The sequence below is a fragment of the Telopea speciosissima genome, chromosome 4 (assembly GCF_018873765.1).
Source record: "Telopea speciosissima isolate NSW1024214 ecotype Mountain lineage chromosome 4, Tspe_v1, whole genome shotgun sequence".
NCBI lineage: Eukaryota > Viridiplantae > Streptophyta > Magnoliopsida > Proteales > Proteaceae > Telopea > Telopea speciosissima.
In genome coordinates this window covers 3395828-3418150 of record NC_057919.1, presented here as the reverse complement: position 1 = coordinate 3418150, position 22323 = coordinate 3395828, and the positions used below count along the sequence as shown (strand labels likewise).

Here is a 22323-nt window from a genome sequence, read left to right as displayed (position 1 = left end):
TCTAAGCCACCATGCCTAGACGGCTAGACCACCTTGGGAAGAATTTTGCATGCAAACTGTGCGTTTTGGAGATTGGGCAAAAGGCCATTTGCTGTCTAGAATTCCTCAAATGCTTCTTGAACAGCTTGGAAGAAGACTTCAATTGGAGTCCATTATTTTCTTGTAAAAATGACAAAATAAATTTGTCAGAAGTGGGATTTGAACCCACGCCCTCTCACGAAGACCAGAACTTGAGTCTGGCGCCTTAGACCACTCGGCCATCCTGACTTATTTGATAAATAAAATGTTTTAATCAGGCAGATAAAATAAAAAAAACAGAGGAAGGACCGTTACTCTTTCCTATCCCTCCATCGGCGGCCGTCTGATATATATTGAAGCGCAAACGCTGTTCTTCATTTTCTCAGTGTTATTGTGTTTTTATGGTTTCAGGCTCTAGTCCGTCAATTGTTGGTTCCGAGGGCGTAAAGCAAAAGCCGAACAACGGCAGAGTTTGTTCACCAGGTTTTCACAATCCCAGATTCCATTCCATCTGGAGAAAAAGGACATTTTTGATTTTGTTATCTTGATTTCGTAATGAGAACTCGCAACGCCGAAACCCCAAAAGCGAGGGCTACGAAGAAAACGCCGGTGAGGAAGTCTGCCACTAAAACCACTCCAAAGGCATCATCAGAAGCGCCGGAGTCTTCTACGACGACACCCAAGTCCGCGGACATTCCCATCTCTTCACCTTTAATTGAACCGAAACTGTCCAATGACAACAGCGCCACTGCGACGCCCGTGACGCCCACTACTGTCTTAGAGCCCGAATCCAAAGGTACGATTCCAGTCCTAACCAAATAATTTTATTTTTTTTTGAATTTTGACTTTATCTCATGGATGAGCTTATTGTTAAAATTGCGGGGTCTTTCAACCATCTGTCAAATCCTTCAGAGCTGGAAACATCCGTTGATGCTATTGCTAGTTAGAGTTTCATGGGGTTTTCCAAATCATTTCGTTCCATAATTTCCCCTCCCCTTAAAAACAAATAAGCTTTCTCTACTTTTTGCAGTGGAAGATTCCGGCCCTTTAGCAGACACTGCTCAAGCAACGCCTGAGATTAAAGCAACCCCCACCACAAAAGCACCAGCGAAGAAATCGCCCGGAAAAACTAAAACTAATGCTGCTGCTAAAGTCTCTCCTACACAGACACCCGAATCGGTAGTGAAGCCTGAGCAATCGGTTGTGAACGTTGGAGAATCTTCAGTCAAGGGGGAAACTGCTTCTCCACTGGTCGTAGAAACCCCATCGAAGGGAGAATCTCTCCTTGCAAAAGTTGGACAATCTCTTAAGAAGGAAGAAACGCTGGAAGAAGCTGCGGTTGCAAGGGTTCGGGAGTCTCCGAAGAAGGAACAGCCCGTTGTGGTGAACATGGAAGAGGTGGTCAAGGAAGAAGTTAATAAGGAGCCAGCCGCTGCTGAAGATACAAAGGAGCCCGAGAGTGACCCAGTTAGCATGGAAGGAGACGTGGAGGAAAATGTGGGAGGTGAAGATGCTGAACCGAAGGGGGATGAGAATGTTGCTGATGAGGGCATGCAAGACTTAGGAGAGCAAGAGGGATTGGAAGAACCTGTGGATGAAGAGTGTGCGGAGGATGATATGTTAGCGTCAGATGAGGAAGCTGTGGGGCTGGATGAGGAACAAATGGAAATATCCGCAGTTGCAAAGGAACGGAAGATGAAGAAAGAACAAGAGATCTTTGTTGGTGGATTGGAGCGGGATGCCGTGGAGGAAGATGTTAGGAAGGCATTTGAGAAGATTGGGGATGTTGTTGAAGTTCGATTGCACAGGAATCCGTCAACAAATAAGAACAAGGGATATGCATTCGTCAAATTTGCGGACAAACAGCAGGCAACCCGGGCGTTGTTAGAGTTGAAGAATCCTGTAGTACGGGCCCTTTCTTCTATTTGCTTTGTGGTTTCTTATTTTGTATTTGCTAGGTTCTAATTACCCGTTTCCAATAGATACGTGGGAAGCGATGTGGGATTGCTCCCAGTGAGGATAATGACACACTGTTCTTGGGTAATATCTGCAACACATGGACAAAGGAAGCTGTAAGTTTTTCAGTAAGCAGAAGCCAGTTTGCCACTATGATTGAATTGTTTCTTACATGTTTTGTTGACTCACAGATCAAGCAAAAGCTGAGGGAGTATGGTGTTGAAGGCGTTGAGAATATTACTCTCGTGCCAGATGCTCAACATGAAGGGTTGAGCAGGGGTTTTGTTTTCCTGGAGTTCTCTTGTCATGCTGATGCAATGCTGGCATACAAGCGACTTCAGAAACCAGATGTAATTTTTGGCCATGCTGAGAGAACTGCCAAAGTGGCTTTCGCTGAACCATTACGCGAACCAGATCCTGAGGTTATGGCGCAAGTTAAGTCGGTGTTTGTTGATGGGCTTCCTCCTTATTGGGATGAAGACCGTGTGAAGGAGCATTTTAAAGGGTATGGAGAGATTGAACGTATTATGCTAGCCCGGAACATGTCTACTGCCAAGAGGAAGGATTTTGGATTTGTTGATTATACTACTCATGAAGCAGCAGTTGTGTGTGTCAATGGTGTAAATAACACAGAATTGGGTGATGGGAAGTCAAAGGTAGCTTTCTAGTTTGATCTTTTGGGATCTCACGGTGTTACATGAATTTGTGTGTGGTAAAATTCTATGTTTAGATGGTATTGCCATTTACCAGCTCCTCCAAAAATTCCTGTTATTGGAGTACATTGACATCATGTCTTTCTATGTTCTGGTCTTTCTTTCATTGCTCCTTCTAGTAAGCAAACATGGAAAATACTCTATTTTTAGGTTGCTTTTTCCCCTTTTCAGAAAAAAACATCCCCCTGTTGTCTAGGTGAATTTTGGTTATATAATATTGTAGTGTTCTTTTCAATTTCTTCTTCTAATAAGCAGATACATGCAGCTGTATTTTTTGGCTTTTTATTTGGATTTTTCTTCTGGTTTATTATTAACATATTGCACTTGATCACTATGTGCTACTAGGCAAAAGTGAAAGCAAGGCTTGCTAATCCTTTGCCCAAGACTCAGGCTGTTAAGGGTGGAATGCGTGGTGGGTTTCGGATCGGTCACATTGGCAGTGGAGCCTTCTCGAGATTTGGTAAGCTAAACATGGCTATATACTTGTGCCTAACAGACAACTGTTTTTTTATGTTTCTCTTTTAATTTTGTACCTTCTACTTTAAAGGGAGGGGGTTTGGACGGGGTGGACGTGGTTTTGCTCCCATGAATTTTCAGCGTGGTAGAAGCTTCTATTCACACGGACGTGGTCGTGGTCGAACTGGAAGATTTGGTTTTTCTGCTGGTGGTGATCTTGGACACTATTCTGACTTTCATGGGAGGCAGCCTTTTGGTGGACGGGGTAAATTAACAAACTTACCAACAACTCTTCAACAGAAAAAGGGCTGTGCAGTTTGCGATCTTGAAAATTGTTTCGTCAATTTGTATATTGACATGGTTCTGTTATTTTCCATGATCTGTTTTTATCCAAATGCAGGAGGAAGAAGGGGGTTCTTCAGGGGAACTCATCAGACACCTGTTGAAGAATTTGTCCCACGAGCTGCTACCTCATCAAGGCTTGATCGGCCTAGGCGTGGTGCTTTTGAGAGGGGTCGTGGGAAACAGATCCAGTATAGGAGGCCACCATTTTCACCAGAAAGAGAATTTGGTGGTCCCTTTGGTGACAGGCACTTTGTTGATGAACCTTACATGTATGACGGTGGACATGGGTTAAAACGACCTTTTGCTATGATGGTAAGGGATATATCATATATGTGATATTTCATACATTTTACTCTTACTAAAGCATTCTTGATGTATCAACTCTCACTTATTGTTGAAAACTGTGGTTGCATATTTTGTCTTTAGGACCAAGATCCCCTGTATATGGAGCAGCCTAGTAGACTGCGTGCTCGGTATGATTATCCTGATCCAGTAGTATCATCTCGTGGCACTCATTTCCGAGGTATGGATTTTGTGCGTGAGTTTATGTAGGTTGGTGCATGCATGCATGTTTCATTTAAAGTTGGTGTTTGGTAAACTCACATTTGACATGCCTTAATTTCTATCAGATTCTCTTGGAGCTGGCGGTGATCTTTATGAACATGATTACTACGGTTCAGATGTAAGTGAATAACGTTCAGCTATTTCCTTGTTAAAAAAAATTGCACTCTGCTCGATTGCTTAAACTTTTGTACAATTAAGGTCTTGGTTTGGTTAGTTTATCAAAACAGATGCCTGGTCAAGGGTTGTGTGTCTAAGTATATATGTACGTAGGTATTGGAGAAGAAAACTAATGCAATTTGTACTTAGGTATTGAAGGAAATTAATGCAATCTGTAAATCCAGATTCGGATCTCAGATGCAAGCATGTCCAATAATCAAATCTGTGATCAGATATGAGATAAATGAAGCAACTGCAGTGTTAAGGGAAAAAATCAGACCGATGGATGGGGTGGGAAGAGAAATGAAATCAATCTTCTTTGGAGGAAGAAGAGAATAGAGGAGAAGAAATGAGGTTTGGGATACCAATCTTGTATGCACTGCTCAACAACATCAAAACTATTAGAAACAACTTATATTCTTTACTCAAATTATCTCTAATTGATAGTGGTGTATTATATAAAGGCCTTCGAAAATTCCTAACTTGACTTCTAAAAGGACTCTTAATTACTCTAATACACTCTATAAGTACATAAAGTAAATAAATTCAAAACAGAACTCTATAGCTATTAATTAAGTATCCTAATCTAACTCTAACACTTAACTACTAATCCCCTGTACTAACTTTATCTCCTCTTTATGGGCTTATAAATTAGGCCCTTTACATCAAAAACCCAAAAATAAGAAGCCCAATGTCCATAGAACCCAACCATAGGCCAAAATAAAGTCTTCTGAGGCCTGAGTGACCCAATTGGACAATCTTAACTACATAAAAAAATGTTGAAATTAATACTTCTATCATCAATGCAATCTGAACCTTAATCATTTACCACATAATTGTGCCAATATCTATTGAACAAATATGATATTTACTTGTATAATTCATATTATTCCCCTTCCCCATCAGATAAGTATGGCATTGCAGTCTGGACCACTTGAAATTAGTGTTTGGACTGTTGGCCAAATTGTTTGACCTTCGGTATGTGATGCTGCTCAAAGTGAAATTGCACAGTAAGGTCGAAATGGAGAGTTTTTTATAGCAAAATGAAGAGCCAAGTACAAAGTAACAAAGGTGAGAGGATCACTTAACTCTTGGTCTCTTGGGAACTCTTTCACTACTAGAGGACCTCAAACTCTCAATGGGATTATAAAAGCACAACCAAAGGTAAAGGGTATGAAGGTATTCATTAACTTATTTTTCAATTGAACTGCAATTATATAGAAGAGGAGAGAGAGAGTCCTTGGGGGGAAAAAGCAAAAGAGACAAGGGAATAGAGGCGTTAAGAGGTGGTCTTGGGAAGGGAGAGAGAGATGTTTAGAGTGGAAGGGGGTTTGGGAAATGATGGGGGTGGGAGAATTATTAAAGGCTTCCCATATCTCGATTTCATCATTCTCCCTCACTTTGAAAGAATGTCCTCGAGTTTGAAGAGGCTGTCTTTGTCCACGTGTCATGATCAAACTTTTTCAACTCTTGCATATTCACCCTAGTATCTTCTGAAGAATTAGGCTTGTTCTTCCAATGGACAGATTGTGTGTATGTCCAATTTCTAGTGGCAATAGACTTTGAATCAAGCGCTGCCAAGATTCTGAAAAGATCAGTTGGTGAAAGGTTCACATTCCCAACGTCGGGTGCGGGTTGGTTATTGGGATCTCTATGATAAGGATAAAGATCGGTGATATAAAAAAATGCTATTAATTCCAATTCCATCGAGTAGTTCAATAAGGTATGCATTAGGCCCAAACATTCTTGTAAATGCTGCATGAGGCCATTCTTGAGTTTGTTATATGTCTCCTTTGGAAACCTCTCTTTCTTCAAATATGCCATAACCAAGTCTCATTCATTGGACTTAAGATGTCGGCATCGAAAATCATAAGCTAACTTCTTGTGGTTCTTGGCATGTTGTAGTTGGAACTTCTCTTGCTCTTGCACTTCTTTGATGTGGTTGACAAATTCTTCCGCTGCCTTGCTAACCTTTCCTGTATTAAGAATAGATAATCGATCTGAGATATGGCTAGGATTTCTCCCATAGATTGTTTCAAATGGTGCCCTTTGTGTAGGTCGGCATTTAGACCTATTGAAGGCAAACTCAGCTCGAGATAAAATAAAATCCTATTCCTTCGGATGATCACTTGAAAGGCAATGAAGAAAATTCCAAAAGAGCGATTAACCACTTCAGTTTGTCCATCGGTTTGTGCATGATAGACACTTGAGAATTGGAGTTGTGCCTATGAGTTTCTATAGAGTACGCCAAAAATGACTCATTAATAGTGTCACAGTCCGATGTAATGGTCTTTGGCACCATGAAGTCGAACAATTCCCTTGAAGAAGAGATGAGCCACATGTACCGGCCCTCTACTAGTACATGCTTCAACCAATTTCTTTTTTTTATTTTTTATATCAAATTAAAGCTTACATCTGCCTAATTACTCCAAATTAATTCTTTGGACTTCATGGAAGTTGTCATTGAAGCAACAATGGTAATACAAATTTTTATGAACTGCTAATAGAATGTTCAATGTTGCCGATACATTTGTCTTTGGAGCCACATTTTGGTAAAAAATTTTATGAGCACTTTGGTGATTGACTTTGGAGTTTGCCAATCCATAATTGCTTTGATCTTTGCCTCACTCGCTTTGATACCTTGATAAGAAATAACAAATCCCAAAAAGGATATTCTCGTTCATGAATGGACACTTCTTGAGTATGACAAAAAGCTTTTTCCCTGCGCAAAACTTAAAAAAATTGACACACTTGGTTAGTGTGTTCATCATGAGAAGAACTAATATTGCAAAAGAAGGTAGAAAATGGGGAGAATTGAATTGCGAAATGAAGAATCAAGTGCAAAGCTAAAGGGTCAGAGAGGACCACTTAAATCAAGGGTTAGAGATGACCACTTAACTCTGGGTCTCTCACCATTAGAGGACCTCTAACTCTCAATGGGCTTACAATGCACAACTAATGGTAAAGGGTACAAAGGTATTCACGAACTCGGTTTTCAATTAAACTACAATTATATAAAAGAGGGAGAGAGAGGCCTTGGGGGGAAAAGCAAAAGAGACCGGGGGAGGGGAGGAAGATAGAGACTATGGGAGGTGGTCTTGGGAAGGGAGAGAGATTTCGAGAGTGGAGGGGGTGGGGTTGGAAAATGATGGGGCATTGAATGCTGCCCATCATGACTTTGTCAGTATGGTTCCAAAAGTATTATGACTTTTTTTATCTTTTGCTGTTCCATTCAGAATTTTTAATTCCTTGCCCTTTGTTATTTTGCAGTATGCTGGTGGTGCATACTCATCTTTATATGGAGGTGACCATGCATTTGGAGGGGGCTATTATTATTAGATTCAAAAACCTTTGGTAATTATGCTTACTTTGCTGCAATAACATCTCCTTTCATGTTATTGAGTTCTCACTTAACTGTACTTTTGTGGCCTTACAGAGGGGGACAAGCTGTTGCTGAATGATGGACCAGTAGCTGTTCTATCCTTTAATTGGTTGCTCTCATAAACTTTCTGCTTAGCTTTGCTGTCTTTGTTGAGTTTATTCTAGGTAGGTTGTTTGAAGGACTTATACCCAGGAACTAAGATGTTTGTATTTTGGGTTGAAAGTAATACAACTTCATTTTGTTAATTAAATGAATCATCATGGGGACATCAAGTATGAATTTGTGAGGTCAATCTGGAGTTAATGGCTTCCAATCTTATGTTCATGATTTACATCTGGTTTGAGGATAGATGTTGGCAATCTTTTAACTGGAAGCTTGAAAGGAGCAATTTTGATGGTACTTTTGCTTTACTGGATAAAAAATAATGGTGGCGGGTTTTTGATATCTATATTATTGGTAGAGATGCGAAAATGTATGGGCTTAGGTGGTTGTCTTGGAGATCAATCAAGTTTGTGAATACCAGCATTTGACCCCTCTCAAAAATGTTCAAATCTTAAATGTGGGACCTATTTGGAGTATATTGTGGACTAAGATGGTCCTCTTTTGAACTTATTTCATCATTGTTTGAGTGAAAATGAGAGGCTTAATATCATCCTTTGTTCTTCCAAAAATTTATTTATAGTTTGAGCATTTTTGCACCATATGGCTATGGGTTCATGGGGCTGCAATGGATTCTCATGCTCAGAAAGCATGCTTGATCTTTATGTGCGTTTTCTGAGGAAGCACATGACTTTGATTTATTGCAGATTCTAGGCCCCAGCTACTTTGTACTTTCAGTGGGTGTTTGGAGGAGTAGAAATGATCAATTGAGTTAATGATGCTATGTGATACTTCGCTTCCATGTAATATTCACTGTTTCATTCTTTGTTACAAAATGGTATTTTTACTGGTATATTTTGGCAGTGCAGTGGTTTCACTGAATCTGGGTTGATCTGTCGGGTTTAAGCAACCTTCATGATGTTATAGAGGGAGTTGTTTTTGAGGTTGATATATGCATTTTAATCAAGTCAGGCTTTAAATTCTCATCATGAAGGTTGAATGCCCTTAAAAGGGTGGAATTGAAAGTACAGTTACTGCGGCTCTGTAAGCATCTCTGGTATCTATGGAAATGATTGATCATGTGAGGTAACAATTAATTTGGGGAGGCAATTTTGTTATGTGGTATGCCTACTATCTATTTGTTTGAACTTGTAATGCTGGAGGCTGTAGATTGGATCCAATAGCTGCTACAATGAGTCAGTTAAATTGAGGGAGAGTAAATCTACTGATCAACTTGGCTATTAAACCAGTCCTAAATGATGAATGACATGGGCTATTAGACACCCGTCTTAAACGATGACTATGTTGATTTTTAACGAGGATTGTTCCTCCAAGTTGAAGGAAAACAATAAGATCGTACTGCCTGGTTTTATGGATGCTTAATTTTATTTATCCATTTTTGTGGTTCTTATTGCTTCTTAACCTGGAGAGTATAGAGGCTCTGTGACTTCAATCATTTGAATATTTCCAACTTGGTCCCACTATTGAAATAAGCCTATGGTGAAACTCGTACTCATGGTTTAATTATGTGATGTCTCATGATGCAATTTACTTTATGGGCATCATACCTGAAAATTTATCTGCATGCACTTTTTATTGATTATCCGCTGTCTAGGGGGAACTGCTATGGGTTATTAGCAATAGAAATGTTCATTAAGCTTTATGTTTAATACCTTGTAGACCCGTTAGGCTTAACTGTAGTATATTTTGTACCTTAGATCTATACACTGAGGAGTTGTTAGATAGAACCATTAACTGCCCTCTGTTAAAGCCAAGCAGATTTTCTTGTGAGGTGGCTTTGATTGTGAAAGTATGGGGGGGGGACTTTTTTTTGGTTTATTTGCTCTCTTGATGGGTTGATTTCTTTATGGTCTGAATGAATAGTAACAGTGCTTGAGGTTCCATTTTTTAAGCTGAATACATGTTTGCTGGTTTAGGATGTTTCTTAACACTTTTTAGTCATGTTGCATTCAATCATAAGTGTTCTTGAATTTTGAAACATGAATGCTGTTTTCTCTCTCTAGAGGGCAGGCCTTGGCGCAACGGTAATGTTTCTCCATTTCGACCTGGTGGTTGCGGGTATGAATTGGGAAACAGCCTCTCTACGAAGCGGTGGTTAAGGCTGAGTACATTTGCCCCTCCCCAGACCCTGCAGTGGCGGGAGTCTCATGCATTGGGTATGCCTTTTTAATGCCTTTCTCTCTCTCCCTCCCTCTCTTTCTCTTGGTTGTTGAAAGTGGAGTTGGAATGGATGAGCATAGTTGGTAACTTGCTGTGAAAATTTTCAAAACCATGGGATAACATTAAGTCTTCAAAGCTGAGAATATTCTATAAAGTAGTATGGAGAAGTTTGGGACATAAACTGTAATCAAGAGAGCACAGAAGTACTGTTACTGCGTGTAGTTTTGTTGAAAGCCTATTACAATTTTAATCCTGTTATAGACCCTTGTTTTTAGGTTCCATTATTATGTTTGATTATTTAAAAGAAAAAGAAAACATAGTTTGAACTTTTACTCATCTCTCCTAAGTGATGACCCCTAACTACTCTCTTGGATTATTTTTTAGATTGTCTAGGGGAAAAAGGTACGCTAGAAACTTTTTTATTGAATTTTCTTAAGAATCATTAGTCATTTGAAGGATCTGCATCTTTTGGGGGGGTCCTATTTGTTCTCTCTGCCCAAATCTCTTCTTTCTGTTTCATTCACTTTGATGTTGAAGGTGGTTTTGGATTTGACTATCTTCTCCACCAGACCTAGATTGGGGATTGATCATCCAAGTTGCTGTGTATTTATCATGTCGATTTGCTGTGTACTTATTTTTGTGGGAAATGGTTCTTCGTTGTACTTTAAGCTGCATTTGAAGTAAAGTATGGGGCTTCTTCTATTTACTTTGGCAATATTTTGTGGGGCACAAGCTTATAGATAATTTGCCTTTGATTATATGGCTATGGAGTCAGAAATTAATCTGTTTAAAGGAGGATCGACAAATTGTGCCAACTGACAGCAGAAACCAGGTCTCATGGCTCTCTTCATATACCAGTCCCCAAGTTGGTAAATACAGACAGACAACTGAAATTGAAACTTAAGGGCTGAAGCTTGGCCTTGGCATTGGCATTTTCGTCCATTTGAATATATGAAGGGACCTGGTCAGCTGCGTGGGGAAGACATTGGAGATAGAAAAGGGGGCAAAGGTTGAAGATTCAGAAAAGGGGAGTAGAAAGAAATTGCGCAGATAAATGTGGGAGAAAGAGTGAGACAAGAGAGAAAGATATCAGAATATTCCGTAGGTGGTTGGTGAGTTGCATTTTCCTCTGGAACCTCTTGAAGATTTCTGGACGTTTTGTGAGAACATTCTACAATCAAGAATGCACTTTAATCTTAATATGTATCTAAACAGTGTTCTCATTATCAGTTAAGAATGCATCTTATATTTTGAGAATGGGAAAGCATACCAAAAATAGTCTTAGGCTGTGTTTTGTAGGCATTATTGGAATGCATTCCAGGTTGATTTCGCATCTAGGATGATAATAATAACTGTTTTTATAGTGAGATAATGCGAAAGTGATCTAGAATGCACCAAACACAGCATTACTGTTTGAATTGGAAGCCAAGTCTCCGAGTCTATAGATCGTATGATTCCATTCTCTTATTTTTTTCTGGACGGTGAATGGATATCTGATTATATTGAGATTTGTTGATTTTCACCTTATCTGGGTTTCTTAATTTTTTGGTAATTAAGGCTATGTTTGGAGTGCATTTTTGGAATAGATTTTAGATCTAGAATGAATTCTTTCTAGACGTAGAATATATTCGGAGGAGAATACATACCAAACACAACCTTAAATAATTTAATCCCTGCAAAATTGTAACCATTACCAATGCCAGAGAATAAAATTTAACTGAGTGGGATGTTTATTTTGTAGTGAAACTAATAGAGTTTGCCTTTTTCAATCCCTTTTAAAAGGAACTTACCAGAATTCCACTCTGGGATATGGACAAGAAGTACCATAAAATTCTTTAGCACACGTGTCTCAAATAAATTGACTTAAAAAAAAGTAAGGAATCTAACAGATTCCTAGAAGTTTCATGATTTCTATGACCCTGTCAAGGAATCTGCTCTGAGCTTATAGAGAATATATGTTTCACGGGCAATCAATGGTTTAAGTTTTCTTTACATTTTTTGGAAATGGAAATTTTGTGCTACAAGGGCTCTGAACACCTTTGACATACGAATCAAAAGAACTACCAGGAAAAAGGAAGAAATGGAAATCCAGCAGTCAAACCAAACCAAAATGGCATGGAGTTATTACCAGAAATGCCCATAACCGAATTGAACGTTAGATTTGTTCCATGGAACCAGCAACAAAAAAAGGGAATATAAGAGTTGATCCAGAATAGCTAATAACACAGAAAGGGAGTCGTTTGCCACTTCCATTTAAGGGGTCAGGGGGAAATTACTAACACGTGTTGTTAGTATCATGGATGGACATGTCAGGGTGCCTGCCCTGTGTCTCTCTCCCTTCACGTCCCATGGAAAAAACCATCCTGCCCCTCTCATTCCAACCCGCCCATTGTTCAAGGCCACCCACTTCCCTACAGTCCGACAATAACAGCAATAAACTCAGCCTTATCTCATTTACAAGGGTGACCTACCCAACCTTTGCCCTTATTATTATTGGAGTAAGAAATTGTTGTCTAGTCACGCAATCCTTCCATAAGCACAAGGGCCAATAAAAGCACATGAGATTTTTTAGTTCATCAAAGGCTTATTGATAATTTCACAAGGTCGATCAGTTAACGTTGTACCCTTTCCCTTATAATAAGGTAAAGTGTTATCTCTGAAGGGAAAAAAAAAAAAAATTAAGGAAAAAAGAAGTCTGCTTGGTCACGCTTGCACCCCGTACGCCCAGACACATGGATAGTAGAATGACCACCCCACCCTCCATATTGGATGCTTGGACATGCTCTTCCATTGATCCCATGCTAGTGCAGGGGCCATGCGACCATATTTTAATATGGCAATGATACAAGCCTTCAAAGAGAAATTTGAAATCACATAATGATTGGGATATGGAACCGGAACCACCACACGTAACCTAAAAACATGAACCCATAAATATAGAGTAAAAGGTTTGTACGGTATTCTTCCCTAAAAAAAAGGACAGAGGAAGAGTTGCCTCTCCTCAGTGTCCAAACAAAATAAACAAAGCCTTTAGACAAATCAATGCTTAAGTAATGTAATGAAACTTTGAAATATTAACAATAAATAAATAAATATATGTGCTTCTATAACTTTATGCTATCCTGGATTCAAGTCTTCAGAAGGCAACTTTGCACAAAAAATGCCGAAGGGAAATCTCACCCATCCTGGGACCTTGCAGCCCAAAACAGGACACAGATCGAATCAGCTCATGTCATTTACCTGCAAGTGCACATCTTAACAGATACAGGTAATGATTTGATGGAGAGTAGAAGCCAGACTGAATCTCCAGATTAATATACTAGACCATTAAATAGTTTTAACTTGTAACCAAGATACCACTTCCCCCTCAGCTTATTGGTTCGATTCATTCTTTGCCGTTGTGTTGCTGGGATGCTGCTGTTGCTGATGTGCCTGTTGTTGCTGTGGTGGTGCCTGTTGGTTGTGCGGCTGTTGCAACTGATAAATGTTGAGCTGCTGATTCTGCATTCGGAACATCTGAGGATTTATGGATAACTGCTGAGCCAAGCAATTAGAAGGATGAACTTCCCCACTCAATTCTCCAGTAGCCATCTTCAAGCGCTGAAACTCCGCAGTCAATGCCTCATTTAAGGCTGCCATGTTTTCAAATAAATTAAACTTCTTTTCTATTCTGAAAGCTAAACTGATCAGGTCAGACCTAATCGAAAGTCATTACATGAAATTACTTGGAGAAAAAAAACCTTGGACTACAAATGTGTTATGGAATTACAGAAATGATGCAATAACAGGAAAGAAAAATATTTATCAGCATTTGCCATAAACAGGAAAAAAGACACAGGGAACAGAAATCAGATTCCAAGCATATGCATAGAATGGTACTGACATCTTATCCCACATTTACCACAAAGAAAAGGGAAAGACAAATCAGATTACAAGCATATGTCAGCTAAAATATTGACCTCCCCTTGCATGGTCAGAAGAAAATAACTGAAAACAAATACGACAGATGTTAATATAAAGGCACAACAATGACTTTCTTCGAAGAACTGCCACATGTTAGGAATGCAGAGAAAATGGTACACAAATTGACTCGGCTGCAAGTCAGGAAATTGTAATGGAGTGTTTTTTATAAGAAATGTTAATATTAATCCAACTCAACAAACTGTCTATGTATCAACATAGAGTATTCTGTGTCACAGTATGTGATTAGGATTATCATTATGCACAACAGTATGTGATTAGGATTATCATTACGCACAACAGTATGTGACGAAGTAAATCCACCCCAACCCAACCACAACACACCAAAAAAAATAAAACCCTTCATAGAGAAGTAAAAACTGCTGGGATGTAGTAAACCTATCCAACAATAGCACCAACAAAAATGCATGTAGTCAAGCTACAAAGGTTGTCAATAAAGCAATGCTAGGAGGACCCAGGGCTCACCCATCTAGCCGCCCCTCCCCTAACCTTCAATGCATCAAATGGTAACCCATATTTCATAGTCTTGTTTTAGGGCAACGGTTTGTCGTATGGGGGGAATATCTCACGCCACCCCAATCATGATGTGAGAAACAGTTTCATCAAAACGGGCCAACATGATCAGAGAGGAGAGAGTGTTAGTGCAGGCCCACATGATTTGAGAGGAGAGAGAGCATGGGAAAGTATCCCCACACTGTCAGTATGAGGATATTTTCCTCCTCATTTGATTCCTCCAAGGCCCAGCCAAATTTGGAGGTCCTTTAGATGGTAGGCCCAGGGTCTCTTAAATATTTACATTACCAATATTGCAACTATATACAATAAGTCCTTTGAGTAGTTCTGGATGTTGCAAACTTGCAATTACTTACCTTTGTAGAGAAGAGCAATATAATTGTCAAAGCGTCACCAAGGGCCCTAGGCGTCCAGGTGCCTTGGATGTCTTGATCGCTTTGTTGGTATCAACTTGCATCTGGAAACCCCCCCCTCCTTTCAACTCCTTGGGTTGCCTAGAAGCCATGACAACCATGTTGACAGTCCCAGGGCCATCAACTTTCATTATAAAATACAACCTACAGAACGTACAATGATTGCATCTGTTCCTACATTACAAGCAATCAACAGCCATTCTTTACGTTGTACTAGTAGTACCAAGGATGATGATAATGATAATTATAGTAACAAAGGTCAAGCAAGCAACATAAGATGCCGCATTCCGCATGTCCAAAGGCTTAGAACCTACACACAAACAGGCCACAACTTAAAGATAACATGTATCATTAAGGGGGAAAAAAAACGAGCGTTCTAGTGCGCGAGGCTCCTACTAGTGCAGAGGCTGGGAGGGGCAAATGTATGCAGTCTTACCCCCACTTCGCGGAGAGGATGTTTCCATGTTTTGAACTTGCAACCTGATGGTTACAATAGCACATCTTAACCATTGCACCAAGGCTCGCCCACTCAAAGTCATTAAGAAGCTTTTATTTTCGGGTAAAATTAAGAATCAATTGACATATTATTATTATTGACCAGTTCATCAATCCTATTATAGTTTTTTCACCAAGTATAAATGAAGTAGATCCAACTTTTTAATTCAAAGAAATAGGCACGACGAAGATAGGTCTCTTTTCCAACACATCCACTGAATTGCAAGTGACTAAGGCCACAAACATCAAAGAAAACTACACGAAAGATGTAATGAAATGCATACACCATTTGACAGGAAAATAATGAATTTCCCAGGCATACTTATGTAACCAGTATAAGCCTACTTGCTGCACATCAATTCGATTGTAAATTTTTCTGCTTATTAACATAAAACACATGGTAATCAATCATGTAATAAGAAAGGAAAAACAATAAAAGAGAACAAAACATGTATACCATCTCTGAGTTGAGCCTGTTGTTCCATGGCTTGAAGACGAAATTTCAACTCATTGTTCTGGCTTGTAAGCCCAGCAGAATCCCTCTGAAAAACACAAATTAAGATAAACCATTAGTCAAGTTTTCTTTTCTTTTTTATTTTTTAATGGTAAGAATTATTGTCAAGTCATTTTGATGGAAAAAAACACAGGAAAATCTAGGCATGTCAGGTTCCAACCTGTAACAGGGTCAGCTGTGCAGACAATGTGGTGGCTTCTGTCTGTAGAGTTTGCACCTTGTGTTCCAGTTCTGAGATATACCTCATTTTTCGCTCCTTGGATCGAGCAGCCGATTGTCGATTTGCCAAAATCCTGTGACAAACAGATGAGCATTAGGAAAGGGAATATACAACAACCCTGGAATTCATTACTTCCTGACCAAAAACAACTTCCTTTACTGAATAGATTATGAAGATTTCAGCACCTTTTGGCACGTTTGGGGTCTGACAATGCAATCTCAGCAAGTTTTTCATTGGCCATAATCTTCTTAAGCTCAGCCCCACTGAACTCGCCGTTCCCAAAATCCAAACTGAAAGTAGAGTTCCCGTCCATCGAATTACTGCGTGAATGTTGAGCTGCAGGGTTTCCAGGGGAAGGTGGTAACTTTGGTGACTCGTCACCAAAGTTAGGCATCTTGCCCATGAAGCTATCCATAGAAACACTTCTGTGGTGACGGGTAGTTGGAGCAATATCTCCCCCTGCACTCCTTTTGGTACCTTCCTTCCTCTCAGTGAAGGAACTTGGGTTTGGGCGACTTAAGCTGTTGCCACTCTCATTTATGCTGCTTTCAGATTCATTGTCACTGCTATCGGCCCCATTTGTCTTTGTGCCACTGGCTCTGCTATCTAAATCCTCACGGTTCTCATGATATTGTTTGTCCTCGGTTCCAGATAAATTCAGGGAATCCATGTTGTCCAAGTTCATATATGCGGAGAACAAATCATCAATAGCTTCCCCTTCAGATTTTCTCTCCCCCATTCCTTCTGCTGCATTGCTGTCGACATCCCTATCCCAGTCCGATTCTCTTTTCACTAACTGAGCCGGCTTAACCATTCCCAAATTCTCTCTTGACGATGTTGAGCGGTCGAGAACACCCTGACCCCTGAGCGGGATGAGTGGAGGCGAAGATTGGATCATAGCATTAAACCCGAAAGGGATATCACTGCTAGAACGCCTGTGCGCTTTCCGAGGTGGGAGGCTTTCACTGACGCGGCTGGTGTTACCTCTCGTGAAAGGTGAAGGAGGGTGGGATGCCTGCAGGCCACCATCTCGGTCTTCCATTGAAACATCGGCAGAAGATGGGTCAGATAGTGATGGGGATGAGGAGTCACGGTAAGGTGAAGGGCTCAGGGGAGGTAAGTTATCAAGAGAGAAAAATGTTGGCTGTGACAGAGATCTCGAATGAGAAGGACCTGGGCTAAAATTTTGAGAGCCCAGTTGCTGAGTAACTGGGCGGGAGACTGGGATCTGGGAGTAGGGAGAGGCGGGAGGGAAGTGAGGGTGTGATGGAGGTATACCAGGCCTCTTGTTGTTATCCGGACTAAAATTCTGCGAGAAATGTCTCAGCTGAGGGTGAACCAACGAAGTATTCAAATGGGGAAGGTCGAATCGGCTGGTCGATGGCTGCTTGGGAAGAGAAGACGACGATGTCCCAGAAGACGACTGAAGTCGCTGCATCACATCAGCGCGAGCTTCTTCTGTGTCTTCCATTTCCCCCACTCTGTAGCTACAGTAAATCACTTTTTCCCCTTCAAATACAATATAACCTTCCACGTTTGTTCAAAGCTCTCAGACTCCGATCAAATTAACCGAATAAGTTGTCTACTATTCCGTTATCAAAACTCAAAAGGAAAACCTGACGATCAAACCCTAGAACATCGAAAACCAGAACAAATAGAATGTCTAAACAAGGAAACTGAACCATAACATTACATTCCGGATTTACAAACCAAATTATAGACCATTTGGTTCCTCATTACTTGGGGAGAACACGATAACACTAAAGTGTTTGGGAGAGGGGGTATACACAGTCCGTACCTCACCACTAATAGTAGTACGCCATTAAAGTCTTAACCAGAGCAATGCCGGATGACCATTGTAAGCTACCATTAAATTCTCCGCCGAGTTTAGCAGCGATTCAACTGAAATCCAAAGAAAAAAGGCGTCGAATAAAGAAATGGAATCGTTTACTTCACCGACGGAAAAGACGAAGTCATCCGCACGCAGCCATAAACAGAGCTCTCCCTCTCTCCTCCGACCATCGGGCGACTAACGAAGCACTCTCTCTCTCTTTCTGCCTTTCTCTATCTTAATTCCGCGTGAATTTAAGTCGCGTTTCATTTAACGTTAATTTCAATTTTCATTTGAAGTGAATTTGAATTTCATTCCGACTGGTCATTTCTTTTCTCACGGGACTTGTCTCAATATGTCAATCGCCTCCTCCGTCTCCGCAGATGACGCAGGTTAGAACTTTCTATAAATTAGTGTATTCGGTCTTAAAAGGACACGCCCTTTTATCACATTGACATATGTGTCTTTTTTTTTTTTTTTTTTCCTTTCCTTCATCACGGGGGGGTGTGGCTCCTACATCAGAGCAAGACTCAATCAACGTCCCCTTTCGGTTAAATTTATAATAAACGGGGAAATGATCTCCATGACGACGATGTGTAGATGCCATCCCACATTCTCTCACATTTTATGTCATCGACTTTACACACTCTGTCCACATTGAATCTTGGAATCATGTCCCACGATGCATATTGATGTAAAAGTGCACTCTAGCGTCGTGAGAAACCTCTTTTCTTGTTTCTATTTTTTCGCATTTAATCGATTCTTATCCTTGCAATGAACTCACAACTTACCTGTACCGTTGGTTATGTAATGGCCATATTTTTTTTTCTTCCTCTTTATCTTAACGGGAGGGTTTCCCACACCACCAATGCAAGGAGTTTGAAAACCACATCAATGAGAATCTAAAGAATGGTATCATCTACAAGAGTTACATGGTCAGAATATGAGAGTGTTAGTGAGACCCCCCCTCCATCCCTTCTTACCAACAAAAAAAAAGGGAAATTTACGAAACACCCCTTGAAATTGGGTCAAAACTCGAATCACCCCCTGAAATTTGAAAATACTCAGATCACCCCCTGCATTAGAACCCTATACTCAAATTAGACCCTATCGTTAGTTAACTGATGAAGTCAGCTAGTTAAATTTTTTAAAAACCCTAAACTACCCTTGAGAAGAGTAAATTACTATTTTACCCTTAGATCTAAGAACCCAACAAGTATTTTTTTTCTTTGGAATGGGAATATTCCATCTCCTCTACAACCACCATTGCCCCAGCAGCCGCCGCCGTCGCCACCACCACCATCACCATTACCGCCGTGCAGCCCCATCCCACATCATCCTCTTCTTGTGCAATCCTCACTACCCCCTCCCCCTCTCTTTCTCCACCCTTTCCTCTCTGTTCTCCTGCTCTTCTTCTCCTCCTTCCTGTTGCCACCGCCACAGCCAATATCAAAACCATGGCTGGGCTTGAAGGAAGATTCAAGATTGTCTAGTTTATTGAACTCGTCTTTCAGCAAAAAGAACACCTGCAACTTTTTTTTTTTGGGTCAAACACCTGCAACTCAATCTCAAGGAGTTCACCGGAGGAAAAAAAAAAAAAAAAAAGCTTTAAATTTTGAGAACCACATGAGGTTCTTGGGGAGGGATAGTGGCTCTCTAATGGAATTCGTTCGTCTCTCCCCTGTATTTTTCCTCAGATTTTCATGGGGATATTAAAGCCGAAATAGAGAATAGGTAGAAACTCTCCTGCTGGCTAATTTAAGATTCATGGCTGTGACCAAATAATTCTTGAGGTCTTCTTTGGTGGAGATATCATCTTTCGTTCCTGCTTCATTAGGAGGTTTCAACTGGCCGAAACAGAACAAGAAGATATCATTTTCACCACCTATTTTGGTGGTTCCTTTGGAGAAGAGAATGTTGCATTCAATCATTGGCTCTTCACTGCCGGTGCCGACTGCAAGTTTGGAGACTGCAAGTATGAACCTCATCCCTCCCTAAGAACCTCATCTGGTTCTCAAAATTTAAGTAATCCCAACATATTGCTAATTATTTCTTTGAAATTGCTCTCTGAAGCAAACAGCCAAATATCAAAATTTAAGTAACCCCATTGCACCGCCATGGCGCCACCAGCATTTGTACCCTCTTTCTTTCAACATAGGTTTTGGGTCGAAAGAAACCCCCTTCTGCTATCAAGTTCCTGGAATTTCATCCCTGAAATCATCCGCTGCTATTAGATTTACACAATTCGTTTTTTTTAATAAAGATTTACACAATTCATCCCTGAAAACATTTTTTTTTTTTCTAACGATGAATTCATCAGAAGCATGCAAAGATCCCCTTGAATCAGATTAGGGTTTTGTTGCTACAAGTTAAAAGTTCAAATCCTTGGTTTTCAGCTTCAGGCCTGCTCATCCCACGGAGAAGACAAGAGGCAATTGGGAAATCCATGCTTGGAACTTGTTCGATCCCGAACCCTTGTGTCAGTTTGAGAAACCAAATTATTCCTTCCATGGAGTTCCTTTTAAGAGTTTCCTTCATGATGCTAAGAGAATTGTTGTGGCCTTGAGTCGGTTAAGGTGGATTAGTGGGATACCAAGTCCAATGAAATACTATGCCCTCAATTACTTATGTTGAAACAACCTCGGTTTAATGAGGCTGTACTGCAAGCCAATGAAATAAAGGTTCAAGCAGAGAGGAAGAAGACGACGAAGAGTGATCGAGCATGGACTGGCGGAGGTGGCGGTGCTAGGGCAAAGCAGAGGCGGCGGTGGCGGAGTTGCAAGGAAAGGGGTGGGGTATTTTTGGTTGAAGATGAAAGAAGGGTCGTATTGTAAATTTAATTCTAATGATTTAGTATAAGGGTAAAATAGTCCTTTTACACCAATAACTAACAGCAGACTAACACCGTAAGTGTAGAGGGGGTGATCTGAGTATTTTCAAATTTTAGGGGGTGATAAGAGTTTCGACCCATTTTCAGGGGGTGTTTCGTAAATTTCCCAAAAAAAAATGAGATCCCTCCACTCATTATGTGAGAGAAATATGTTTGAATCCACACTCTTGCAGCGTATGCTTATTTTCCCTTATCTTATTGTGAAAGATAAGATCCTAAATTGATTTTATATGAATCTTTATTCATGGTATAATTTTTGTATTTTAGGTAAAAATGAATTACTTTAGAAAAACATTAATTGGTGGTGTATGCTTATTTTTCCCTTATCTTATTGTGAACTATAAGATCCGAAATTGATTTCAAATGAGTTTATATACATGGAATAAATTTTGTATTTTAAGTAAAAATGAATTATTTTAGAATAATGATAATTGTTATTAACACCCTATAGAATCTCTCTACAAGCATAAAGGGGATTTTTTTTAGGGGGAGGGAAGACGATTCTCAAATCATTTTATATCAATCTACACATTGGTCGCGTATGCTTAGTTTTTCCTTATTTTATTGTGAAGTATAAGATCCTAAATTGATTTCATATGGATTTGTATATGATATAATTTTGTATTTTAGGTAAATGAAATACTTTCTAAACAATAATTGTTGTTAAAATACACCCCATGAAATACCTGAACAAGCACAAGGAAGAATTGTTTTTGTAGGGGAGGGGGTGGATTCTCAAGAATAATTATCACCTTCAATTCCTCTAATAGGGGGGAGTGGACCTCATCTTGGCAGTGTCTTCGGACAAGGGGTAGGGTGGTCATTTTCGCCCTCATGTGAGAAATTAGAGAAATTGGAAAGGACAGCGAATTGGAGGAGACAACAATTCGGATTCTCAAATCCTTCTAATTTTTTTTGAGACCAATAAGGTCTTCATGTAAGATTACTACTCTTTATAATTCTAGGGTAGTCGATTTTAATAATCTGGCATGTTTCTCTAAACTGGAGTAAAAAATTGTCATGTGACAAATCGCATAAACCTGAAATTTTATGGATTAGTAGGCCTTGATGTCCAGTGTTCACATGTCAATTTTTAGCCAAAACGAAGTTGACCATGTTGCTTTATAAAATCTGATTTGGTTCAAACATGTGAATCCACTAGATTATATCAAAATTTTATTTTGCTTTGCAAGACTTTTGTTGTAACAATCTCCGTTAATGTAATTATTATATTTCTATTTTTATTATAAAAAAGGTAGAAAAGTTTCTTTACATCAACAGACGTAAAGGGTATCTCTACACTAGCACCCAATTTATTTATTTTTTGGGTAAGGCTAGCACCCAATTTTTACCATGAAAAGTGATAAAGAGAATTTCGATCATATGGATATTTTGGAAATAGTGTGAATTATTCACATCATTTTTCGTACTCAGATTCAATCATACACTCTCTCTCACGTAGTGATATTTTTTCATGACATATCCACCCTTAAAATTTTTAAAGGATAGTCTTAAATTTTTTTATTGCTTTATTAGCAATAGATATTTGGGTCAACATGTCTACAAAGTTCCAATCTTATCTAATGTGCCACATGG

General features: G+C 39.7%; 2 protein-coding genes and 1 non-coding gene across 4 annotated transcripts; 1 reads left to right on the top strand and 2 right to left on the bottom strand.

Moving 5' to 3' along the window:
• Positions 1-183: 183 nt before the first annotated feature.
• TRNAL-CAA lies at positions 184-267 on the bottom strand. Its single transcript has one exon. It is a non-coding gene; the product is annotated as a tRNA-Leu (tRNA).
• Positions 268-461: 194 nt separating this feature from the next.
• Positions 462-7989, top strand: LOC122658629 (heterogeneous nuclear ribonucleoprotein Q-like). 2 transcript variants are annotated; one of them, XM_043853667.1, is made up of 11 exons: positions 462-814; positions 1049-1923; positions 2001-2090; positions 2166-2630; positions 3033-3147; positions 3235-3408; positions 3544-3800; positions 3915-4011; positions 4118-4170; positions 7479-7562; positions 7645-7989. In XM_043853667.1, exons 1-10 carry the CDS (start codon positions 574-576, stop codon positions 7545-7547), a joined length of 2436 nt encoding a protein of 811 aa, XP_043709602.1. In that variant the 5' UTR covers positions 462-573; the 3' UTR covers positions 7548-7562; positions 7645-7989. The 2 variants fall into 2 exon arrangements, with proteins under 2 accessions (XP_043709602.1, XP_043709601.1); XM_043853666.1 differs by having other exon boundaries at positions 3915-4012; positions 4110-4170.
• A 4791-nt stretch (positions 7990-12780) lies between these two features.
• LOC122658631 (bZIP transcription factor 29) lies at positions 12781-18018 on the bottom strand. The gene is made up of 4 exons (XM_043853671.1): positions 16192-18018; positions 15947-16079; positions 15730-15814; positions 12781-13502 (listed from the first exon to the last, which is right to left on the bottom strand). The coding sequence occupies exons 1-4, from the start codon at positions 17475-17477 to the stop codon at positions 13243-13245; spliced, it is 1764 nt and encodes a 587-aa protein (XP_043709606.1). The 5' UTR covers positions 17478-18018; the 3' UTR covers positions 12781-13242.
• Positions 18019-22323: the final 4305 nt, after the last annotated feature.

Excerpts from the sequence above, each read along its gene's own strand:
- LOC122658629 (XM_043853666.1), top strand. The coding sequence starts at position 574 with ATGAGAACTCGCAACGCCGAAACCCCAAAAGCGAGGGCTACGAAGAAA. Across the intron at positions 2,091-2,165 it reads ACACATGGACAAAGGAAGCT|ATCAAGCAAAAGCTGAGGGA; the intron begins GTAAGTTTTTCA and ends GTTGACTCACAG. Across the intron at positions 4,013-4,109 it reads CGTGGCACTCATTTCCGAGG|TCTATCAGATTCTCTTGGAG; the intron begins TATGGATTTTGT and ends CATGCCTTAATT.
- LOC122658631 (XM_043853671.1), bottom strand. The coding sequence starts at position 17,477 with ATGGAAGACACAGAAGAAGCTCGCGCTGATGTGATGCAGCGACTTCAG. Across the intron at positions 16,080-16,191 it reads GACCCCAAACGTGCCAAAAG|GATTTTGGCAAATCGACAAT; the intron begins GTGCTGAAATCT and ends TGTTTGTCACAG. Across the intron at positions 13,503-15,729 it reads ACAGGCTCAACTCAGAGATG|CCTTAAATGAGGCATTGACT; the intron begins GTATACATGTTT and ends AAAACATGGCAG.